The sequence below is a fragment of the Quercus lobata genome, chromosome 2 (assembly GCF_001633185.2).
Source record: "Quercus lobata isolate SW786 chromosome 2, ValleyOak3.0 Primary Assembly, whole genome shotgun sequence".
Classification (NCBI taxonomy): Eukaryota; Viridiplantae; Streptophyta; class Magnoliopsida; order Fagales; family Fagaceae; genus Quercus; species Quercus lobata.
In genome coordinates, this window is record NC_044905.1 from 5,828,311 (window position 1) to 5,840,718 (window position 12,408).

At 40.3% G+C, this 12,408-nt stretch overlaps 1 protein-coding gene across 1 annotated transcript; it reads right to left on the reverse strand.

The window, feature by feature from the left end:
• Positions 1-11,201: 11,201 nt before the first annotated feature.
• LOC115958028 (fibronectin-binding protein A-like) lies at positions 11,202-11,621 on the reverse strand. The gene has a single exon (XM_031076395.1). It carries the CDS (start codon positions 11,619-11,621, stop codon positions 11,202-11,204), a length of 420 nt encoding a protein of 139 aa, XP_030932255.1.
• Positions 11,622-12,408: the final 787 nt, after the last annotated feature.

The window sequence follows — 12,408 nt, forward strand, 5'->3', positions numbered from 1 at the left end:
TTAACTGAGAATTTTAGACCCAAAGTGACTGTCATCACTAAAAGTAAGGATGTGGACTCCATCCCTGTTGATAAACTTGTAGGATCTCTTCAGTCCTATTAGTTGGACCTACCTAAGACTAGCAAATCTAAATCAATGGTTCTTAAGTTTGTTGATGATATTGATGTGAGTGGATTTGATGATGAGCTCTCTGCTACAGAGATTGCTTACCTTGTCAAGAACTTTAAAAACTTTCTTAGGAACAATAATAGAAGGGCAAGAGGTAAGAACATTGCTGAACCTAGAAATTTTAGGAGGAATAATCTCACTAAGGTTAATAACATTGAAAAACCTAAAGGAAAAGTAGGTCAACCTTCTAATAATACTATAGGTCAACCTTCTAATAATACTACGGGTCAATAATGTTTTGGGTGTCAAGGGTATGGTCATGTGAAATCTGAATGTCCTACATTCTTGAGGTCTAAGGGTAAGACTATGGCTGTAACCCTTAGTGATGATGAAATTTCTGACAATGAGTCTGGTAGTGATGATGATAGAAACTTTATTGCTTTCACTGCTACTGCTGTAGTTGATGAAAGTGTTGCTGTTGAGAAGAACCTTTTTGATGGGGAACTCTTTAAGGATGCAAATTTACAAGAAACCTACAATAAACTTTGCAAAGTTGCTGCAAATGATGCTATGAGTGTTGGTTTAGGCTTAAAGAAAATTGCATCTCTTGAACTTGAAAAGAAAAATTTGCTTGTGAAACTGTTTGATGCTAATGAATTGTTGAATAATGTGAAGACTGAGAACATGCTTTTACTTGATAAAGTTAAGAATTTAGAACTCGAATTATCTGTTACTAGAGAATAAACTGATAGGTCTGTAATCTCTAAACTTGATCACATCCTAAGTGTTCAAAAGTCTCCATTTGACAAAACTGGCTTAGATTTTGTAGAAAGCATCTTTGTGCCTACACCCCATTCCACAAACTTTTTTCCTTCTTCTTCCGAACCTCCTGTGAGTGAGGTTTCAAACCCTCTATGAGTAAGGCTAAATCTATAGAAGTTACACTTCTTAGGAAGATTAGGGTTGATCTTCAAGAGTCTAAACCTAAGACTCCTAACCCTTCTAAGGGCAAGTTGCATGATAAGCCTGCATGGGTTTGTCATTTTTGTAGAAAGTCTGGGCATATTCGTCCAAACTGTTACAAGTTGCAAGCTGCTTAGCGAGCAAACAAACCAAAAGTACTTGTGCCTCAAGCACAAAATCCTATGGTACTTATTGGTAAATTGGTAAAGGCTCTAAACCTTTATTCCAATCCTGGAGTTGGTAATCATTTTCATGTGAATAAGAACTCCAATGCTTGAGGTGCATCTAAAAAGTTTTGGATATAAAAGGCTCAATCAAATTGAGTCTTTCTGACATGGTCCTTGTACTTCATTGCTCTACTATCTGTGACCATTATTTTTTTGGTTTTGTTTTCTTTGTTTCTAAGATTTACATTACATAACATTCATGCATTTCATTCTAGGTTGTTTTTGTTTTTTTTTTTTTTTATAAAAAAAAAAAGGCGAAAATGCACTTTTGGTCCCTACATTTGGGCCTATTGTCAATTTGGTCCCTAAATTGATTTAGTTCCTAGGTGAATCCCTGATTTTTAAAAATTGTTTTTAAAATAGTCCTGCCGTCAACCCAGTGACAGAAAATCCTGAGGTGACAAACGGAATGCACTGTTTGCTGACATGACTAATAAAATAATAATAAAAAATATATTTAACATTTTTTAAATGCCATGTCAGCATTTAAATTAATAAAAAAAAGCCAACTCTAAGAAATTTTTAAAAAAAATGTAAATTAAATTTAAAAAAAAAAACCTTAAATCTAATTTAAACTAAAATCATTTCTTAAAAAATAAAAATTCATAATTCTTTTTGTTTTTGTTTTTGGTTAACCTCATCAATTTAAAAAAAAAAAAAAAATCTTCTACACTCTCTACCTAATCTCAAACTCCCTCTCTCTCTCTCTTCTCCCTACATTCTTTATCCCCACTGAGCTCACAAGCTCAGCCTGCTTCTCCACCAGGCGCCGAAGCTCACAATCTCACAAGCAGATCACGCCGTGAACGTCGGTGACTGCTGCCGTTGTTGGCATCGGACGGCGTGATCTGCCTGTGAGTCTGCTGCCGTTGATTTGATTGAGTCGGCACAGAACCTCGGTACGGTGAATCGCTGTCGTTGTTGGCATCAGACGGCATGAGAATCTTCGCGAAGGACAAGACTTTGTCCTCACTTGCAGCGGCGACGTCGTTTTGGCTCCTAGAAGGCTCCGATGGACAGTCGACGAAGTTCTGTTGAGCGTGAATAGGATGGAGGAGGAGCCTGGCGAAAACCTTGTCGATAACCGGATCGACGAGGAAATAAACTGTTCTGGTTTTTTTTTTTTTTTTTTTTTAATGACGATTTTTATATTTTTCTAGATTTATGGGTTTGATTTCCTAGAGGTTTCAATGTTGATTGTTTTGGAATTTTTTTGTGCTGAGATTGATTTTGAGTGGGTTAGTCAATTGGGTTTGTCTTGATTTGGAGAAGAACATGAAGATTGAAGTTCATGTTCTGGGTTGGAGGTTTCTGGGTTTGACATTTTTCTGGGTTGAAGGTTGATGATTTTTCTGGGTTGGTTTTCTCATGTGGGTGTGGGTTTGATGATTTTTCATGTTCTGGAGGTTTCGGTGGAGGATAGGGATTTTGTACGAAATTTTGTATTGTTCTGGGTTTGATTGTGCTCTTGTTCTGGGTTGTTCTTGGATTCGGGAAGAACATGAAGAACATGTTCTTGTGTTCTTACCTCCTGAAAAATAATGAAATCAATAATAATAATAATAATAATAAAATTAGATTTAAAAGTTTGTTTTTTTTAATTTAAAATCTAACATGGCTTTTTTTAATTCAGAAAATGATGACATGTCATTTAAAAAATGTTAAATATATTTTATTATTATTATTTTATTAGTCACGTCAGCAAACAGTCCATTCCGTTTGCCACCTTAGCATTTTTTGTCACTGGGTTGACGGCAGGGACTATTTTAAAAATGATTTTTAAAAATCAGGGATTGGCCTAGGAGCTAAATTAATTTAGGGACCAAATTGACAATAGGTCCAAAATGTAGGGGCCAAAAGTGTATTTTCGCAAAAAAAAAATAAAAAAAAGGAAAAAAAAAAAGGGAAAAAGAAAGCAAATTATGTTTTTGTATTATCTTCTTGGTTTTTGAAAACAAGGTTGATCAATTTATTTTCACATAACATGTCTTTGTACCTTGTTTAGCTTTGATGAGCTTATTTATTACACTTTACTAGTTGAAACTTTGAAATGCATGTTGTGTGGGAAGATGTTTATATTCTTTGATCACTTTATTTTGATTTTGAAGTCACATGTCTTTGACTGTCGGACTTGAACTTTTTGAGAAATGCATAAATAACCATCTCACCAATATTCACTAGTTAATCATAAACACCTTAGTGCATATCGTAAGATTTTGTGCTCGAGAAAGTGTAGCACATGCACAAAAAGAACATAAGGTGTAGCCTCGGTTTAAATACTTAAAATTGGTATGTACATTATTGGACTTAAAGTTAATTCAATCAAATAAAATTGACGTATACATTATCCCGACTATTTTAATAAGTTTTTGCTCAATTAAAATTGATGTGTACAATATGAGGCAAATCAAGAAACTTACATGATTGCAAGCTTATGATTTAGGAGATGTGGCAGTTATATAATGTAACTCTTTAGGTGATAGTTTCTTTCAAATTCTATGTGATGAATTTTGTAGACTTTGTGTTTGATTTCTATTCACATATCACCTCACATGTATCTCAAGCTTTTACTAGTTGCACACACTACACAAATTACTCTTTGCTAAACTTTGTACATATTATTGTGTGTCTTTGGTTTGACCAACCAAGTTTGAAAATTCCTTGAGTATTATGCAAAACATATTTGATGCTTGAGAATTTAAGGAGAATGGATTGAAAATCTTAATGGATTCAAAACTTGTGTTTTTGAAAAATATTTCATCTTATACTCACGCATTTTATTCATAAAATTCAATGTTTTGAGAAGTTTCTGCATAAAGTTGCATTGTCTTTCAAAAATTTGTGTTTTCCAAAATTTCGATTGATCGAACTTGTTTTTCGAGCGATCGAAATTGCGATTAAAATCTTTGGTTAGCCTCTGTTTGTTTCGATTGATGCTCGATTGATACTGGATCAATCGAAGCATTTTCAATCGATCGAACCTAATTTTCGATCAATCGAAAATTGTATAGAGAGTTTTTTTTTAAAACCTGATTCTCACGTGTTCAACTTACTTTTCAAAAAGTTTTCAAACACTCTTTCTCTATTCGATCGGTCAAGGCTCAAATCAAATTTTTTGTCGTTTTCCTCCAATTCTTTTGCAAGGCTTTTCTCCTCTAAGGCCAGCAAGACTCTTTTACCCTTCCTTTTGCATTTATTTTCAAGTTTCATGCATTTTTTGGGGAAATTTCAAACCTAGAAATTTTTGGGTTTTTTTTTTTGATGATTTAAGATTGTTTTCTTCAAATTGATCAATGGGTTTTTGTTCTAAGATGCTATATAACTGTTCTTGATGGTTTAATTTGATCTATTTGGCGATTTGTGAGAAATTGAAAATTCCAGGGCTTGAATATACCTGAATTGGGGATTTTTTTCAAATTAAGCTTAATTGATGAAATTGGCTTGTTGGGTTGATTGAGTCGATCATTCTAAACTGTTTTCTAACTTGTGTAATGATCAATTGGTCAATTTATTACAAATTGAAGAAGTGGTTTTTTCAAAATTTTGGGATTTTTGTTATAAACTCTATGCTCAAGCCAATTTTGTGATTCTAAACTCAAATTGAACTTATTCTCACTACATTAGAGTATGCATCATAACATTATACTGTTCATGCATCGTATAGATTGTTATTTCTATATATTTTTCTTGTGCTAACTTACAGTCTGCCCTTGGTTTTTCTTTTTGTTTCTTTTTGGTTCTTTTTCTTGGGTCTTTGTCCTTACCCTAGCACCATGACTAGGAAGACTAGAGCCAATAGGAAAGCCTCCACTTCGTCTAAGCCTTCTTTTGAGAGTGATAAGTTTCAGAGTGTGAAAAACCAAGAGTTGTATGAGATGTTGAACATTTAGAGAAAAATTTGGGCTGAGAGAAAGGTTTTGTTAGATGAGCTTGATCCAGCCATTAGGGCTAATTTTGAGCATAAGAGCTGGTTGCCACTGTTGGATATTGATCATCCACCCCCAGCTGTCCTGATTAGAGAGTTCTACTAGAACCACTCTATCCACGTCTATGATTCCAACACTCAAGTTAAGTGTTGGATACGAGGTGAAGAGTACACCATTGCTCCTAGGGTAGCAGCTGATGCTTTTGGGGTACCGTTGGTCCAACACCCTATCTATCCCTATTTAGAGTCTCCACCCTTGACGACATTATGTCGTATATCACTGGGTCTTCTATCCAGTGGGGTTTTGATCCTCGGATCACTATTGCTTAGCTCACTAAGATTCACTATCTTTTTTTTAGGATAGCTTGTCATTCTTTATGGCCTATCTCTCATCTACACACTATTCCTTTGGAGCGTTGTGCATTTTTGCATGCTCTTGTTACTAATACTCCTATCAGTTTTCCTCATCTGTTTCTTTGTTCTATGAATGAGGTTTATAGGAGTTCTTCTACCACTCATGCTCTTTTCCATCCGGTTTTCATTCATCGGATTTTGCTGTTTTTAGGTTTAGATGACTTTATCGCTTTTGAGCCCGTACACATAGTAGCTCCCATAGGTGCCACCTTTCTTAGGCAGAGGGCTGCTCATATGAGAGCTGGGTCTAACCATCTTAGGGATGAGCCTTTTGATATTTTACCCCCTCCTCCCACTTCTACAGGTGATACTTCGGCGAAGGTGTCTGTTGATCTTGCTACTATTGCTGTTCCTCCACCATCTACTTCGGATGTTTTTGACATTCGTCGTACGTTAGAGACTGTCATGATCATTCAAATGGCTCATGGTCAGCTTTTGGTGGACTTGCTTGACGAGATTCGTGCTTTGCGAGCAGATCTGGAGCATTTTAGATGATCACCTCCTTTTAATGATGGATTCTGATTGCCCTTTGGCATTTCATCACAAAAATGGGGAGTACATTTGGACATTTGTAGAGGGTTTTTGTAGTTAGGGGGAGATTTTTGTATGTTGGAGCTATAGATTGTATCTAGGTGCTTCATTGTGTATTTACCTTTTTTGGCTCTTAATGTATTTTTGTTTGAATTATTCATGATAGGGGGAGATACATTATTTTGTATATGTTTCTTTGTTTCACATTGCTTATTGATTTATATTTATGAGTTATTCATGATATATGTCTTTATTTTGTGTTATGTGAAATCAAGAATTTATTTTTTGTTTACTTGTATTTTCCACACATGCGTTTATGCGTTTGTTGAGTGTTTCAAGAAATATATAGGTTGATTCAGTCATGTTGCTGTCTACACTTGCAACTGATGGATAGTAGTTAGGTTGGATTTTTTGTAATGGGCTTTATTGTTTGTAAAGGGCTGTTTTCCTTGTAACTTTGAGCATTGTGTTTGTGTTTTGTCACAGATTGCCAAATGAGGAGTTTGTTAAGTTCTAAGTAATTAGGAACTAATGTATTAGAATTTCATTTTGTATGTTGGCAAACCATGATCAAAACAGGTTTAGTCTTGTTTTAGATTGGTTCAAAGTATAGGCCTCTTATGTAAAGTTGGAATCGAGTTACTATAGAATTGAGTGTGCAATTTTTTCTGGCTCGATCGATCAAGAATTAGACTCGATCGATCAAAAGTCGTGCAGATTGTTTTTTCTGCAGAATTTCCAACTTAGCCTTAAACCCATATGACGTGTAGGGTTTTATGTTTTACCCTAGGTATAAAAGGGAAACCTTAGCCACGTTTTTTCGGTTGCTCCTTATGCTGTGTGTGTGAATCTTTTGTGAGATCTAAAGGTGTTTGCCTTCACACATACTTAGGGTTTCCAAGATTCAAGATTATGTCAAGAACTTGGTGATCATTCAGTTGCTGCATTAAAAAAGCTTAAAGATACACAAGCCGGTGTGCTTGTACTTGCTGGGAATCCAAGAAAGAAGTAGTTCGTGGACTCAGAGTTGTCACGTGGTCGTGGTAGTAAGTTCCCTACTCGAGGTAGCAATAGGATATTAGTGGTTTAAAACGTTATTATGTAAATTTCAATTCTTTCATAGTGGATTCAGGTTTACCTTGAGGATAGCTAGGTTAAATCCTCTCTAGTTATTTATCGGTTTGATTTCCTAGGTCATCATATCTTTATGTTTTTTATTTTCCACACTTTACATTGATATGATATATTTGTGTTAACCTAGATCTGATAATTTGACTAAGTAATTACTTGGCTAAAAAACTAGGTTAATCTGGTTGTATTTTAAGGGGTCTAAAAACAAACACTTCTGTGGGGTCAAAGAAAGTGTAGCCCCAGCCCAGGCCCAGTTTATCTTAAGGTCCACGGCCCAAGCCGAGGAGAGCCATTGCCGAGGACGACCTCCTCCTCGGCACTTCACTAAATGCCCAAAGAGAGGAACAAAATGAGTGTAAGGGCAGGGCCAGGGAAAAAGCAGCCAACACAGTAATACGGAATTCGGCGTCTGACAGGCCCATACCCATGCCCATGCGCCTTTCCAGCAACTCCCAACCACTCTAGGTATGGGTCGACTGGACAGGCCTGCACCCCAAAAGTAAAATCAACACGTGGATACAAAAAAGGGGGATGGAGCACCAGTATAAAAGGAAAAGAAAATAAAGCTCTAGAGGAGGGGGGGGGGCTAAAAAAAAGGGAAGGGGTTTAACTAGGGAAATCAAACCCGCCCATGCAGTATTTCCCATAGGAACTACTACCAAGCAGATTATCTATGCCCAAGGCCATACCTTTGAAGCCCACTCTCTACAAATGATATTGTGAGGGCCTCCTTTCGTACGAGCCCAATACTGTCTTAGGATCGTAACAAATTGGGCACGTACACCAGTGTTTGGTAACAACCTTGAAAATGAGTTTGAGAATGTTTTCTGGTGTTTGATATGCAATTTTTTAAAAATATTTCTTGTATAATTTAAAACATGTGTATTATGTAAACCAACTAATGTAATCATTATAAATAAAAAAACCAAGAATGAATTTAGTTTTCATACTAAAATTTTGACAATAGATACTGTGGGGCCAGAGAACTTATGATCCGGCTCACGCTCTACTAGGGCCCAGGGCCCGTGCCGAGGAGGATATTTGCCGAGGACGAATAAGGAAAGGCCGAATAGCCTGGGGGCACAGCCAAGGATGACCCTGTCCTCGGCATTCCAAGATTTCAAAGGGAAGAGCAACATCTCGATGAAGGCTGCCCCCAAAAAACCCCCTGAAGAAGAGGCGAGTAGAATGGGACCCACGCGGGGGTACGGTGTGGAGTTAGTTCAAGGTAAATACGTCCCCTCCGCATTAAATGCGCCCGCAAACGTCCTAACCATATTAATGAGAAAAGACGCCTGAACAGGGTGGCTTCGGTTATCGCAACTAACAAAAAGCAAGGGGAGGCAGCCGATGGGACGGGTACTTAAGTAGGCACCTGCCTGATCAACAAGTGGAGGGCTAGGATCAACCAAGAAGGGCTATATAATGTGAAGGTTGATGCGCCTAAAAGGGGGGGCTGGGAAAAAAGGCCAAGAACCAGAGCCTCCCAAACCGTTTCGAGGAGAAAGACTCCATGAAACGAACATGACTTACTTTTGTATGAACAACATGGTTACCTACCGACCAGTGACCAAGGCCTAGCCCTCCAAACCCACGCTCTACAAATGATATTATTTAGGCCCTTTTTACGTACGAGCCCAATATCATCTTGGGGTCGTCACGAATTGAGTCCCTACAATTGGCGCCGTCTGTGGGAAAGACTTGTATCTTGGCACAGGCGGTAGGTTGAGACAATCCCCCCATCATTTCCAACAGCCAGTTGTAGCGTCCTAGCATAAAGTCCTACTAGGGGCTACGTTTCTTCAATAGGGGTTACGCTTTGTAGCGTCAGTAGCGCGGATGGTTCTAGGGGCTTGGCCGAGGAGCTAATCCCCCTAAACCAAGGTCCCACGCCATAGCCGAGGGGTTAATTCCTCCAACTACTTAAAAATCAAGTTTTGGACAGAACCAAGGTATTGCATGGTCCTCAGACTCAAACCTATGGGGAAACCAACTACTTAAAAATCAAGTTTTTGACAGAACCAATGTATTGCATGGTCCTCGGACTCAAACCTATGGGGAAACCAACTACTTAAAAATCAAGTTTTGGACAGAACCAAGGTATTGCATGGTCCTCGGACTTAAACCTATGGGGAAACCAACTACTTAAAAATCAAGTTTTGGACAGAACCAAGGTATTGCATGGTCCTCGGACTCAAACCTATGGGGAAACCAAATACTTAAAAAATCAAGTTTTTGACAAAACCAAGGTATTGCATGGTCCTCGGACTCAAACCTATGGGGAAACCAACTACTTAAAGGAAATTTGGACACCAAGTTGGTCCTAACGACACATATGACATTTCAGGTGATGCTTATATCCCCACTGAAATAGGTTCAGACATGAGTTCAATACCCTATGGGTGCGGGTGAGCTAGCATTCCAAAACATGATCCTAAACATGTCATATGTACAACCATTCATACATGTTAAGATAATTAGCTCAAAAATCATCAGCGATAGTAAGCATCGACGAGGGCAACTAACATGTAATCAAACGGAAAGAGGAAGAAAAGAATTTCATATGCGTGTTCAACAGGTTCAACTACAAGCAAACTACAAAGTTTTCAAAATAAAAGAAAAAATAGTTAATCATTGAACTTAAAATAAATACGAAGGCTGGCCGGAGTTTCTATTTCTTCAGTTCTGTGTCGGCCACATCCTGGGAAGGGAAAACAGGACTAGCTTCGACGCCCTGGAGGATAGTCGCTTCTGGGGAAGGCTGAGCGGGATCGGTGTCGATACTCTTGGGGACCTCAGTAAGGGGAATTGCCTGCAGGGGTTGGGCAAGGATGGCTGGCTCTTCGGCATCAGGGACCTGAGCGCTGACCGTAGGCTCGGCATCTTCTTTGGGCACCTCGGGATCCATACTTTCGGGTGCTTCTATCACATCATTGAGCTCTCCCCCTTTAAGTAACTTGCCAGGAGGGACGCTGACCTGTGCAGCTTCTGACTGAGTGACCCCTCCCTCATATTGATCGCTCACAGCCTCGAAGCTGGCAGAGGCGGCCTCACGGATGGCTGTAGAGTAAAATATGCTCTCTGCTTTCCACAAATCAGACGAAGCATCCACCCCAGCTCGCTTTAAGGCCTCTTCCCAAACCTAGGAGCAGTATAGCCTGCACACTCCGGGAATTTGGGCTTTAAGGGAGGCTTGGGTTTCAGCTACCCCTGCGTTGTAACCCTCATCCTCGGCCGTTTCCCTGGCAGCCTCAGCCTCGTTTCTAGCAAACTCAGCCTTCTGCTTGGCCCTCATGGCTTCGTCCCGGGCATATTCTGCCACGCCTTTAGCATTCTCTGCCAAGATCAGTCTTTTCTTTAAATCACTAATTTGCTCCTTGGCTATTCGCAACTGACCCTCGGCTTTGAGTAGACGTTTTGTCTGTTCCTCAGCCTGTTTTTGAGCACCATCTAAACCCGCCGAGGCATTATCCCTTTCTCGAATAGCCTCCTTTAAGGCCTCCTTAGCCTTTGTGAGGTCATCCTCGGAAGTTTTGAGAGTCCGCGAGGCGTCTAGGCGTTTGGAGCGTTCATTCTCAGCGGCCTTACTCTGCCTGTTAACTTCCTCCTCCATTCTATACGTGGCCTGGAGAGTCTGTCAAGTGAGGTAAATACATTGTGAATGACAAACCGAGAGCAAGAGTTAATAAAATTTTAGGTTTCAAGAGCCTTACCATTTCCAAGTACCTCTTCGTACTGAGGAAAACCTCCTGCATCCTCATTTTCTTCAACTCATCCACGTCATTGGGAAGCAGCATAGTTCTCTCTAATGCGTCGGCCACATAACCGCCTTCACCAGCTCCAAGGTCCCTTATGGACGCGGTTTCCAGCAGTGGCTCCCCGTGGAGCATTGGGGCGGGAAGCTAGGTGCTTGGCGAGGATTGGACTTCGATCCCCTTCCCCTTACTTTGGGTGGATTGGGCTTCAGTTTCTTTACCCTTGCTTTGGTGCCCGATCTTTAATTGTTTCACACGTGGGGCTTCATCCCTCTCCTGAGGAGATTGGGACTTTCCCCCGTCTATGGGTTCCTTACCCTTGGGACTCCTCTTTCTCTTTGAGTCCGTGGGCTCCGGCTGAGGAGGCAGAGCTGATCGAGGAGGAGCAGGAAGTTTGGGGCCGGGAGATTGTGGCTGAGACTTAGTGGAGGATGACCTAGTCTGGATGGTCTGGGGCTGAAGTGGTGGAGACGGAGCACTGGACTGCGGTGTTCCCTGCGCACCCTTCCCCGGTTGACCCTCGAGGAGGTCGAGTAAACTGGTCGGGGGCTTTCTCTTAAGTCCCATCTCGGTTTGGGAAGATGTGCCTACTGATGACAATTCCACCTCAAACAAGGCCGAGTCACCTAGATCACCAGAAGGATCCTCGGATTGGTTGGCTAGGTCAAATACCCCAAATCCCTCCTCGGATTGATCTAACTCGCCTTCGTCCTCCGCTGCTTGGTGAGATGAAGAGAGGTCCACCAGTGGGATGCCCTCTGGGACAAAATATCCTTCGGAGATTAAAAATCTTGATTCGACCACGATAATTTTTGGAAGCCGAGGACGGCTGGCGCTGATCACGTGCCTAAAGTCGGCAAATGACTTCTGAAGGGGAGCGTACCCTAAGATTTTGTGAACGGCTCGGACTTAACCATCCTCGTCATTTACGAAAACTGTCGCTTGAAGAACCGTCTCCAAGTCCACCCGGTTAACTAGGTAAAAGTGTCGATGAAAAGCGTGTGGATTTGCAAGAAAAACACATGCGCATGGTTAGTAACCGAACCACATCAAATTAAAAGGGCACAAAGGATCGGCACCCTTCCATTCTCTATACCCCACCTGGTTCTCCCTCTACCGTGGGGCACGGATCGCCATCATACCATTCACCGGATACGATAAGGAAATCCTTGTTGGAATCAGGGAGGCATTGAATCAGTCGAACCCTCTCGTCTCTCGTTTTCCTATAATAGGATTTTCCCTTCAAATTTTGGAGATTATAGCACCAATTCACGTCGTGGTGGGTCAATCTTAGACCCATCTTTTCGTTTAAGGCATCCACACAACCCAGAATCCTAAACATGTTGCCAGTGCA